The 12745-nt window shown below is 54.1% G+C and overlaps 2 protein-coding genes across 6 annotated transcripts in view; both read right to left on the bottom strand.

Moving 5' to 3' along the window:
• SMIM17 (small integral membrane protein 17) overlaps nt 1–10261 on the bottom strand; it is a 36298-nt gene extending 26037 nt beyond the window's left edge. For 3 of the 5 annotated variants that reach the window (XR_011482334.1, XM_070451731.1, XM_070451733.1), the window contains exons 1-2: nt 3920–10261; nt 567–886 (exon numbers count right to left, since the gene is read on the bottom strand). Coding sequence is in view for 4 of the 5 variants with exons in the window: in XM_070451731.1 (XP_070307832.1) it covers nt 567–729 (163 nt within the window). In the remaining variant the exon portion in view is untranslated. Of the gene's footprint in view, nt 1–566; nt 2749–3919 lie in introns of those variants that run through there. The other 2 variants (XM_020907417.2, XM_070451732.1) reach the window with 2 other exon arrangements.
• A 470-nt stretch (nt 10262–10731) lies between these two features.
• The window catches only part of LOC110133908 (zinc finger protein 470-like), a 38035-nt gene continuing 36021 nt past the window's right edge, over nt 10732–12745 (bottom strand). The window contains 2 exon segments of the mRNA XM_070451737.1: nt 10732–11957; nt 11960–12609. Coding sequence (XP_070307838.1) covers nt 11707–11957; nt 11960–12609 — 901 coding nt within the window. The 3' untranslated portion in view covers nt 10732–11706.

The raw sequence follows: 12745 nt of genomic DNA, 5'->3' as shown, positions 1-12745 counted from the left end.
TTCCTGGTGGAAGGTTTGGCCGTCACTCTGCGGTGGGGGTGCCGTCCGGGCTGTCCCCGTCTCAGCAGATGACACCACCCTCTGTACACCCAGGAGCTGCTAGGTTGCCAGGAGAGGCTGAAAAAGTGCTGTGACCCGGGGTCTTCCATATCTTGTTTTTCCTAAGAACTCTTCAACCACCCCGATGAGAATAACCCTGAACAAGCCTGCTGGAGACACATGGCCATAAGTCAGCACCATCCAACCATCCAGACACCCCAGTAAGGCCATCTCAGATGAACCAGCTGCCTTTCGATCCACTGCGGCTGCATAGCGGGAGCAAACACAGGCAAGGGCAGCAGAACTATCCCAAGGCCATAAGCATTGCCGACCCGCAGAATCGTCAACAGATAATGACTGTGGCTTTAAGCCACTCGGTTTTGGGCTGACTTGTTACACAGCAGAAAGCTGACTGACACAGGCTCCATGAAAAAGGTGCTGAAAGGAGCAGCGGGATCAAGTCCCCTTTCCCCAGGCTCTGCCATGGCCTCCGCCGCCCCCGCCTCCCACACGACCCTGGCCCTCACCTCTCTCCTCGCCGCCGCAGCTGGAGGTCCCAACCTCCACAGCCACCCAGTCCTCAGCAAAGGCAGCACGCTTCTCCCAGGCCTTGTTCTCCCGAGGCAGCAGCGTCTTCGCCCTCTCGGGCTCCAGCAGCCCCCGGATCTGCTCAGGTCTGAGACTCTGCATCTCTTCAGAATGTGGACCTTGAAAGACAGGCTACTTCTCCCCCTGTTCCAGGGTCCTGCTGAGCTCCCCAGGGAACAGGAGTCGGAACCTGAGGACTGACAGACATCAGTCACTCAGCAAATATTTGCAGGGTGTCAGCCCTGTGCCAGGACAATTCCTGGGTGCCAGAGAAACAGAGGATGAGAAGATTAGATAGCATCAGCGGCTAGTGGACATGATTCTGAGCAAACTCTGAAAGACAGTGAAGGACAGGGGAGCCTGGTGGGCTGCAGTCGGTGGGGCTGCAAAGAGTCAGACACAACTGAGCTACCGAACAGCAGCTACAGAGATACAGCAGAGAGCAGAACACAGCACCCCTCTTGGGACTTGCACGCTAGAGGCGGGGGGTGGGGCAGAGAGACAATATGTCAAATGATGACAAATGCTCTAGAGACAAATAAAACAAGAAAGGGAATAGGGAGTTTAGAGAGGATGGCCAGAAGGTGGTGCAGGCAAGTGTGAAAACACACACACACACTCCACAACCAAAGCACAGACCCAGAAGCTTTTAGGAAAAGCGAGTACCCCCCGTCCCTGCCGTAACCCCTCTGGCTGCAGAAAGAAGGACCCTAGTCTTCCCTCGAGCCCCCTGCAACCTTGACTTTCTCCTCTGTGATCATGAAGGAGAAGCAGGAGGAGGAGGATTTGACAGACAAGGATTAAAAAAAAAAATCCAATTTAGAGACTTCCATGGCAGTCCAGTGGCTAAGATTCTGAGATTCCGATACAGGGGGCCAGGGTTCCACCCCCGGGCAGGGAACCGACCCACACACCACAACTAAAGATCCCGCATGCCGCAAACCCTGAGTGCTGCGACTAAGGCCTGGCATAGCCAAAAATGTATAAATAAATACTTTTTTTTTCTTGTCTCCTCCACCCCCCGCCCCCTCACCTGCATTCTCTCCACTTCCCATGCCTTCTCACCCCTCAGCTAAAAACACACAGTTCATTACGTCTCATATTAAAGCCAAAATACAATGTCAGCAAGGACCTATGGAGCAGCACGGGGAACTCGACTCTTCTGTACCAGCCTCGATGGGAGAAGAAGAGACACAGGTGTAACTGAGTCACTTCCCTCAACACCTGAGACCAACACAGCACTGCGAACCAGCTGCACCCCAGCATGAGATGAAAAGTAAGCAGCCCAAAGCGATAAACACTACTCCCTACTGGGGCTGTCTCGCTACTTTCCAGCCAACGCTAGTTTTTGCTTTTGTTTTCTTGGGAAACGTCTGTGCTGACAGCCTCCTCTCCGCACCCCCTCCACACTCCTCAGCCCACAACGCAGCTGCAAACGGGCAGCCCCAGGGTCTAACCTGGCCCCACCGCCTGTGCTGTTGGCTTACACGATGTCTTCCTTTCAAGCTTTGAAAATAATTGTTGGCATTTTAAAATGTGGACGAGGTCAACTGCAAATACAGATTTCCAGTGTTTTCTCCAGAAATCAGACGATAGGGGCTCCGGGCCCGCGTCCTCACTGGGCGGAGCGGGGCGGCTTGTCCACACAGAGCGGTGGAGCGCCCTTGGGCAGAACTCACTGCCTGTGTCCTCTCGCCACGCTCGCCTCCGCTGAGACTTCCTCATGCTCCCTTACAACAGAGAATGTCTTGGACCCGAATTTCATTTTCACTTTCAGAAGAGTGAAAGTAAAAGACAGAAAGAGGAAGGGGCTCTCGATTTATTTTTTTACACTCAGCCTGTTCACAGGATCTGCTGGACTGCATGCGGGATCTTCGTTCCCCCATCAGGGATCGGGCCTGGGCCCTCTGTTTTGGGAACCTGGCGTCTTAGCCACTCAACCACCAGGGAACCCTGTGCTCCTTTTTTAAATGATTGTTCAGGAGGATACTCAGTGGGTTACATTGTGCAAGGTGGTTAATACATGCAACGCCCTAGAACAAGAACATAAAACCAGCTTTTAGCCTCTCGAGGTAAATGATCACATATCAAGTAGTCAAGCCTGTTTTAGCCGAGGGGTAAGAAGGCATGGGAAGTGGAGAGAAAGCAGGTGAGGGGGTGGGGGGTGGAGCAGACAGGAGTCCCCCCGACCCAAGTCAGAAGATGCAGAACACGATTCACGGAGGAGGAGGGGGGGCACAGGACAGAGAGAAATCTGCGGCTGTGACAGAGGTGTGTGTGTGTGAATTCACACCTAAGAGCCTCGAGTATTATCTTACCATATTATCATAGTGACCGGTCTTCCTCTGAGAAGGACGGACCAAGACACTGTTGCAACCAAACCGGCTCTGCCACTGGCTTTAGTAGGTGTATAAGACAATAGATTGTCATCTTTATTGCCGTAGTGTGCTAAGCATTATATACTAGGTAGTATCTAGTTTGTTTCAGGTGGAAAGTATTCTTTGAGTTTCCACTTTGAATGACTAAACAAACAAACTACGGATGTCTGAAAAAAGGAGGAGGAGGAAGACGGAGACGCAGTAACCATCAACAGCACCGCAGTAAAGTAACACTGCAACCGCCGCTTCCTGGCGCAGCCCCAGGGGGTCAGGCACTGCGGAGAACTCCGCCTCGTTTTATAACCTAATCCTCACCGCCGGCTGTTCTCCGCGGCAGCTCCTGCCACGAGTCCGTTCTGTTACAGACTGGGAAGGCCCTTGATCAAAGGCACGCAGCTAACAGGAGCCAGGCAGGGACCCTAGACCGGACCGACTCCAGCGCGCGCGCTCCTCGGCCGTGGCAGGAGGCACACACGTGCCCAGGCAGACACACGGCGCACACATGCTCCCGGGCGCACGCGCGGGCACACAGGTACGGCGCGGTTAACAGACCCCGGGCCCCCGCCAGAGCGGAGCACCCACGCACGCAGCTGACTCGCCAGGCAGGCAGGGCGGTTCCCGGTTCCTCGCACGGAGGCTAAAACCCCCGTGCGACCCGCAGGAGGCAGGCAGACAGGGCGGGACGGAGAAACTGGGCGAACCGCAGCCCCAGCCCAACCCATTGCCACTCGCGGGACCTGGACACTCCCCCCACCCAGACCCACACCCCTTGGGGCGCCTTCTCATCCTCACCCGGTGCGCATTCACCCCGGCACGCACCCACGCTCACACACGCGCGTCCCCGGCCCGCGTCCAAGCCCCCAGCCCCTTTCCCCCGCCCGGCTCCTGCCCGCGGGGTCCCTCGGAGCACTCACCCTCCCCAAACACCACCCTGTCCAGCGCCGCAGAGCTGGCGCCGCAGGGACCGCGGCTGCGCAGACGCGGAGGCTGCAGGAGGTGGGGAAGTCAGAGCGGGGCGAGCGGCCTTCTCCCGTCCGGCCCCCACCTCCCGGGGAGCCGGCGCCTGCATGGGGCGGGGGAGGAGAGCGGAGGGGCGACGGTGAGCACGTGTCAGCAGTGCGGCTGTGGGGCTGCGCACGCGGTGAGCGTGGGCCAGAGTGGAACGAGCCTTCCAGCCCCTGCCAGATGGGCAGGTCCCGGCTGCGCCCGCCCGCCGAGACCAGCAACTTCCCAGGCCTCTTGGTGGTTCCTAGTCTACAACCAGCGCCTGGTGTGGGGGGAGGCGGGAGGAGATGGGGCAGGAGTTTGACAGTCTGGGGACTGTTAGACCGCCCGCCTTTGCCACTAGCTTGTCCTTGGGTGTGTCAATTGTCATTTTGTGCCTCAGCTTCCCATTCTGTTAAGTGGGAAGAATTATGCCAGCACTGCTCTGAAGGTAAAAAGTAAAGAATGTATATACTCTGCTCAACAGCTATTAGCTGTGGTTGCTAAGTTTCTCAGTCATGTCTGACTCCTTGTGACCCCATGGACTGTGGCTCACCAGGCTTCTCCGTCCATGGGGTTTCCCAGGGAGGAATACTGGAGTGGGTTACCTTCCTCAGGGGATCTTCCTAACTCAGGGATTGAACCCTAGTCTCCTGCATTAGCAATCGGATTGTTTACCACTGAGCCATCAGGGAAGCCCCTATTAGCTGTTAGCTGCTATTATTATCAATAATACAATACAGTGAACTCTGCCAAATCGCTCTCCTGGAGGCTATACCAAAACTTAAAATTTTCAACAAAGTCATAATTGGGGACGGGGTGGAAATAGTCTTTCTTTATAGTCTTATTTTCTTTTTTAAAAAAATTGTTTGTTTATTTGGCTGCACCAGGTCTTTGTTGTGGCGTACAAACTCTTGGAGTAGCCCCTGCTTGCCACAACTAGAGAAAACCCATGCAGAGATGAAGACCCAGCACAGCCAAATCAATTAAAAACAGAAACAAAAAAAACTTGGGCCAGCACATATGACCACCATTCTGGCAGAAGTCGAGTGCTGTCGACATCTCTTCAGGGCTCCATGACTAGCTGAAAATTCATTCATTCATTCATTCGACAAATAATTATGAAACAGCTGCTATGTGCTAGATGCTTTGTTTTGGGTGACTAGGCCAGTCAAGATATATGGCTTAATAAAGTTTACATTCTAGTAATGATGTTAGACAAAAGGCAAATAAAAAATACAAAACATTGTGCTAATTCTATGAAGTATGTGATGTAATTGTATTGTACATTTATTGTAAAATAAATCCCTGTATTGTAATCGTATTGTACAATCGTATTGTACATTGTACAATTACAATGTGATTGTAATGGTGAGGCCACTTTAGATGGGAGTTGCTTTTTTGGCCATACTTCAAGGAACAGGGGATCTTAGTTTTCTGACCAGGGATCAAACCTGCGCCCCCTGCAGTGGACGTGTGGAATCGTAACCACTGGATCACCAGAAAAGCCCGGGAGGTGATCTTTTTTAAGAGGCAGCATTTTGAGCTTAATCTTGAAAGGTGGCAAGGAACCAGTTATGCAAGAATTTGTGGCAGGGAGAATAGCATGCACAAAGGTCCAGAGGGACAAGAAGGAGGCCAGCGTGACCAGAGTGGTCAGGCAAGGGACAGAGTGATGGGGGATAATGTCAGAGAGGCATCCAGGGTTTTGAAAGCCACAATAACATCTTTGAATGTTTTGTAGGTGTGCTGGGAATCCATGGAGGGGTGTGATATAATACGATTTAAATTTCCAAAACATCACTATTATACAAGAAATGATATACAAGGGGCAATAGGTTCAGTGACTTCCCACGGTGGCGCAGTGGTAAAGAACCTGGCCGCCAATAAGAGACGCAGGTCCCATCCCTGGGTGGGGAAGATCCCCTGGAGGAGGAAATGACAAGCCACTCCAGTATCCTTGCCTGGAGAATCCCAAGGACAGAGGAGCCTGGCGGGCTACAGTCCATGGGGGCACAAAGAGTTGGACACGACTGAGCGCTCACTGGTCTGCATCATCATAGGCACAGTGGGAGGGTCAGTTAGGAGGCTGCTGCAATGAACCAGGTGAGAAACGATGGAGTGAGGTGGTGGCAGTGGGTGTGGAAAACAGTGGACAGATTGAAGGAGTAGTTTAGAGTTGCAGCTGAGAGTCTCCAAGCATGGGTGGAAGGAGAGGAGAGGAAAGACTTCTGAGCTTTGAACCTGGCCGGTTGAGTGCACTAAGTAGGATCGCATTTTTGTGTGTGTGGGGAAAACCCAAAATTCCGTTCGGTGCATGTTAAGTGGTCAGTGCCGGAGTTTCTGAGATCAGCACCAGGAGAGCCTGGATTACTCAGATATCAGCATTCAAGGACCCATAAGTCATCTCCGATTCTGCAACCCCATAGACTGTAGCCTGCCAGGCTCCTTTGTCCATGGAATTCTCCGGGCAAGAACACTGGAGTAGGTTGCCATTTCCTTCTCCAGGGGATCCCAACCCAGGGCTCCTGCGATGCAGGCGCATTCTTTGTGGCCGAACCACCAGGAAGTTCTGTATCCCGCAGAAGCAATGGAGAAAGTAGGTTTCCTGCGCTGTCCGTGGTGCTGAAATCTTTCGTGTGGACCTATCCGTGGTGCTGAACGCCGCGCGCTAGCTGTCCGTGGTACTGAACCTCTGGGAAAACGAGCTGGAGATTCTCTCTCTCCCCACCCTCCTTCCTCCCTCCCTCCCTCTCTGTCACTTTTCAAAGTACACATCCTCCTGACCCTGCTGGTGCCTGGAAACAAAGCTCTCTGGGCTCTGGTGAGCGTGGAATGAATGCAAAAGAGCGAAAAACAAACGAAGAAACTGCAGAGTCATTTTGGCTCTTAGGAAGGCAGGACCTGGCTACTTCTTACTGGAATTACTAACACAAAGTTTCCAAAGCATCTGTGAGAGAGAAATGCACAAATGTATAAAAAGGAAAACATGAAAAAGATGTGCCAGGACTCAGGTTGTTGGTTACGTTAGAGAAATGAGATGGGGAAAGCTCGATGAGCACATGTGTGTGTGTGTGTGTGTGTGTGTGTGTGTGTGCGTGTGCGCGCACACACTCAGTCACCAAGTCATGTCTGATTCTTTGTGACCCCATGGACCATAGCCCATTAAGCTCCTCTGTTCATGGGATTTCCCAGGCAAGAATACTGGAGTGGGTTACCATTTCCTTCTCCAGGAAATCTTCCAGACCCAAGGATTGAAACCGTATCTTTTGCATTGCAGGCAGATTCTTCACTACTGAGCCATCAGGAAAGCCCCTATATATATATAAGTATATGTAACTTACTGACAAGGCTTCGTTTTGATCTTGTGAGGTGGGGACTGCAAGGATATTATTGAAATTTATATAAATACATCAGGGCTATATTTCATGCTACCTTGAATTATAAACATTTGAAATCAGGACCTTTTTAGTGGAACTTTTTGAAATGACAAGAAGCCTTTTGCAATTAAAAAAAACCTCAAAGTCCATACTTGCAAATGACTGTGTAAACTGTGTTGCTTTGTATCATTTTAGTTGGTGAATAAATGTGCCGACCATCTTTCATTAGGGTTAGTCTCAAATTATGTGGGACTTGAATTGGGTAAGATTAAAAATAAATTTTTTCCTCCATGCCACAGGGCATGTGGGATCTTAGTTCCCTGTCCATGGATCAAACCCACACTCCCTGCATTGGAAGCATGGAGTCTTAAGCACTGAACCATCAGGGAAGACCTGAAAACATACTAATTTTGTTGAAATGATTAACAAAGCTCAAAAGTTCATGACAGATCATCAAATCTCTCTCTTATTTTCTTTTTTGACTGCAATATCTTAGTTCCCCAACCAGGGATTGAACCTTTGCCCCCTGCAGTGGAAGCACGGAATCTTAACCACTCGGCCACCAGGGAAGTCCCAAGATCCTCAAATCTCAGCATGGCAAAACTCAGGGATAAAGTTGGTTTTGCTTGAATTCCAGGTTTACAGGAAGCACTTTCTTATCTGGGGATCAGGAGTAAGGGTGCAAACTGACTTTCCTTCCTGACTGTGGCATACTGTGACAGGGTGTGGGCAGGGCTGGTTTCTCTGGAGGCCTCTCTCCTTGGCTTGCAGATGGTGGTCCTCTTGTGGCCTCTTCACGTGTCTGTTGCTCTGCCTACGTGTGGCCTCGTGTTTCTCTCTCAGAAGGATAGAAGTCCTTGGTTTAGCACCCAGACATATGACCTCAGAGTCCTATTTATCTTCAGTGCAGTCATGTTCTGAAGTTACTGGGTGTTAAGGTCTCAACATTAGAATTTGGAGGGAACATGTACAATCTACAACACCCCCAAACGGCTAGAAACTGAGCCTTTTATAACTGTGGCTGCTGTCTCCCTGATACTGGCGAACTTGAGCACTCGCTTTGCATTTTGCGGGGCGGGGGAGACAGCGACCCCTCCTCCCCCATCCCCTCTTCACTTTCCTTCCTTCCTGCTGCTGAGTCAGTCCTGCCAGAGACCGCATTTCCCACTTGCAACCGGGAGGGGGCGTGAACCCCTCCAGTGCTGAGACTGCTGTGTCCAGGAAAACCTGGGCCACCGCCAGCTGCCCTTCCCCCATCCGCTGCCTGGATGCTGTGGTCCTGGACGTGCCCCTAGACGACATCTCCCAGCCGCCACGTAGGTCTGAGGGGAGCCGGCTGTGAACCACGAGGCACGTGAGGGGACACACTGGGCCGCTTCTCCTCCGGGCGCTGAGACATGGATCGGACTCACCTCCTCCAGGCTGGAATGCTGGTGGGCTGGCAGCCGGCTCTGACCAGCCCTGCGTCCCCAAGGATGGAAGTCCCAAATGGCCACAAGGAGCGGGACCGCGTGGGTTTTTTGGTCTGAAACAGAGAGGTGAGGAAGCAGGAGAGAGACAGCGAGGGCGGGGGCTCTGTGTTGCCAGGACCTGCCGCTTAGCTGCCCCCGACTGCCCTATGATCGACTCCGGAGATGCCCAACTGTTTAGTCGGTCAGTTATGTCCGATGCTTCTGTGACCCCGTGGACTGTAGCTCACCAGGCTCCTCTGTCCATGGGATTCTCCAGGCAAGAACACTGGAGTGGGCTGCCTTGTCCTCCTCCAGGGGATCCTCCCCACCCAGGGTTCAAACCTGTGTATCCTAGATCGGCAGGAGGGGTCTTCACCACTGAGCCGGCTGGGAAGCCCAGAGATGCCCAGCGCCCCCATTTTAAAGCACAGTGAACCGTGGCACAGAGGGCTACAAGGAGCCCGCCCAGTCACGGCTGGTGCTCACCCACGTGTGTGCGCCCAGGGCTCACACTCGCCCTGGGAGCCACGGTCACTCTCCTGGCCACACACTACCCCCCAGCCCCGGGCAGGAAACTGGTCACGTGACATCTGGTCTTGCCGATGGAGACCAAAGTTGAAGCAAAGAGATGTGACCTGGAGCCCAGAGGACAGACAGGACTGAAGGCCCTCCTGGTGACCAAAGAAATGTCAGAACAGACATTCGTTGTGCAGCAGAAGCGCACGGTCATGACAAAGATCAGAGAGGCCATCCGACTTTAAATGTTAGCCTCCAGCAGCATACGACCTTGGGGCTGGCTTCTCCCCGACCGTAACCCGGGTGGAACCGACCCCACACCCACGTCGAGGGTGGACGGTGGTTTCAGGCCGATCTGGGCAGTCACTGCCACTCGTTCCCCTTCCCCAGCTACTATTTCGGGGATGAGGACGAGACCCAGATCTAAGCCAAGCAGCATGTGGCATTCCTCTCCTCAGAATATTCAGTTCCTACTGAGTACAACTGAAAGAAACTTAGCGCTGTTTTGTGGGGGTTTTTTTGCCAATGACTGGAAGATACCTGTCTCCAACTGGATGTGACTGAGGAAATGTGTCAAGAGGAGCTGTTGGAAACCACATGAAGCCACGAGGGAAGCCAGCCTGAGGACGAGACCAGGGGGTGAAGGGAGTCAGAGCCGTGGCTGATGCACGGTGCCTGGATCAAGCCCACCCTGATGCCCACACCCTGCCAGACATTCAAAAACTGTTCATGCTTATACATGGCTGAGCGGCTGCTCGTTTGACCTGCAACACGAAGTGCACTTATGTAAAAAGTGAAAGCGAAAGTTCCTCAGTCGTGTCCGACTCTTTGTGACCACATGGACTATATCATGGAATTCTCTAGGCTGGAATACTGGAGTGGGTAGCCTTTCCCCTCTCCAGGGGATCTTCCCAACCCAGGTCTCCCAAATTGCAGGTGGATTCTTTACCAGCTGAGCCACAAGGGAAGCCCAAGAATACGGGAGTGGGTAGCCTATCCCTTCTCCAACAGATCTAAGTGGTTGCTTAAAATGAGTTATTTATTCTTCGTGAACACTGGCATCAGGAAGTGTGGGACATTCAGACATACCAGAACATTTGTGACCAGTAGCACTGAACATTAAAGTAACAAAAGTGGTGGAAAAGGCCCCGGTATTCCCTGCTGGCCGAGTGGTTAGGGCTCTGGGTTTTCACTGCCTTAACCTGGGTTCGGTCTTTGCTTAGGGAACTGAGATCCTTCAAGCCTGCAGCTAAACCAACCAGCCAAACAAAAAAGGCCCCAGAAAGAGGAGACTCAGGGAACTCGATGTGTACACAAAGCTTCAGGCCAAGCTGAGTACATTCCTTCAAGTTCAACTGCAAAGACAACTATGAAAAGAGACTCCAGCACGCAAGCTTATTGAATCCAGTAAGTATTTAACCCTGAATATGAGGCCTGCTGCTACTCACTCCCCCACCTTCTCCACAAGCACTGAAACCGACTTCGACTGCACACCCGGTTCCTGTTTCTTTCTCGCCTGATGACTGTTTAAAATGACGTTGGACTTGCTTCGTGAAAAGTTTTACTAAAAAAATTTTGAACAGACCACCATGAGAAACTGGCATCTGAAGCAGTCACTGTTATTGCTAACTCTGAATAAAAAACTCCCCCCACCCCCCACGAATAACTTGACAACTTCTACCACTTGTTAGCTTGGAGTGGGGTGGGGTCTTCCGGGACGGTTCAGCGAGGCTGCAGCGGGGCTGGGATGTGGAAGGATGGAAGGATCTTACGGAACTCACAGTCGGTGACCGTCTGGTTAGGGCTAGACCGCGGGTGTGTGTGCCTAGAGGAGAAAAGTCCCCACGCTCCTATCCAGACACCTCCTCCACGCCCCTCCCCACCGTACTATCAGCACGGAGACCGGAGGCTGGAAACGCTCCAGCCCGGCGCTTCTTTACTGAGAGCTCGGATTGGAACTCTGGCGCCCCGGGTTCCTGGTGCTCCCCTGGGTTTCCAGCCACATCCAACTTCGCAGCGTTCCCAGTACACTGGGCACGGAGGAGCTTGCCTTCTGGTACAGAGATGAGGACGCCGGGCCAAGGAGCGCACATAAACCGGGAGCCGGTCCTGGACCCCCGAATCCTAAGACTGTGTGGGGCTGCGCCACCCTGGGCCCCCAAGTCAGAGCGCTCCCGCTTACAGCCGAGGTAAGGACCCGCCCTCCTGGTGGAGATTCAAGCTAAGGACCCCGCCCACCTGGCGGAGACTCCGCGCAGAGGACCCCGCCCATCTGGGGGATTCTCCGAGGTAAGGACCCCGCCCACCTGGTGGAGACTCCGATCCTAGAACCCCGTTCACCTGGTGCAGATTGGGGGGGGCCCAGCCTCCCTAGATGTGGACCCTCAGGTGCCCCGTGAGGTTGGTGTTCCGGCTGAAGGTCTTCCCGCACTCGCGGCAGGCGTAGGGCTTCTCCCCAGTGTGGATCCGCTGGTGCGCGGTGAGCGAAGAGTTCTTGATGAAGGCCTTGCCGCACTGCGCGCACAGGTAGGGCTTCTCGCCCATGTGGATGCGCTGGTGCTCGATGAGGTAGGCACTCTGGCCGAAGGCCTTCACGCACTCGCCACAGGCGTAGGGCCCACCTGGTGCACCGCCAGCGACGAGCGGCCCGTGAAGTGCTTCTTGCAGACGGGGCAGGCGTAGGGCTTCTCGCCGGTGTGCAGGCGCTGGTGCTGCGTCAGGGCCGAGTTCTTGCTGAAGGCCTTGCCGCAGCGGCCGCACTCGAAGGGCTTCACGCTGATGTGCAGCCGCTTGTGCTGGATCAGGTAGGAGCTCTGGCTGAAGGCCTTGCCGCACTCCCCGCATGCGTATGGCTTCTCGCCCGTGTGCGTGCGCCGGTGCACCGCCAAGTGCATGCCCTGGCTGAAGGCCTTGCCGCAGTCCCCACACGCGAATGGCTTCTCGCCCGTGTGCACCCTCTCGTGCTGGGCCAGGGACGAGGTCTTCCGGAAGGCCTTGCCGCAGCCGCCGCACGCGTACGGCCTCTCGCTGGTGTGTGTGCGCCGGTGCACCGTCAGGTTCATGCGCTGGCTGAAGGCCTTGCCGCAGTCCCCGCAGGCGTACGGCTTCTCGCCCGTGTGCACGCGCCAGTGGACGGTCAGTGACGAGCGCTCCAGGAACTGCTTCCCGCACGCGTCGCACGGGAAGGGCTTCTGGCCGGTGTGGATGCGCTGGTGCTTCGTCAGCGACGAGCTGCGGCCGAAAGCCTTGCCGCACTCGCTGCAGCAGTAGGCGCTCTTCTCCGCGTCCGGCCTGGAGGGATTCCCGAGGTCCGAGTGACCTGCGAGGCCCTTTCCCCGCATGGCCGACCCGGGGGCCGCCGGGGGGCACTCAGAGGCTGACTTCCAGGAGGTTCCCCGCCGCCCCGGAT

The sequence above is a fragment of the Odocoileus virginianus genome, chromosome 20 (genome assembly GCF_023699985.2).
Source record: "Odocoileus virginianus isolate 20LAN1187 ecotype Illinois chromosome 20, Ovbor_1.2, whole genome shotgun sequence".
NCBI lineage: Eukaryota > Metazoa > Chordata > Mammalia > Artiodactyla > Cervidae > Odocoileus > Odocoileus virginianus.
The sequence above is the reverse complement of the archived record's forward strand: the minus strand, read 5'-3'. Positions and strand labels throughout refer to the sequence as shown.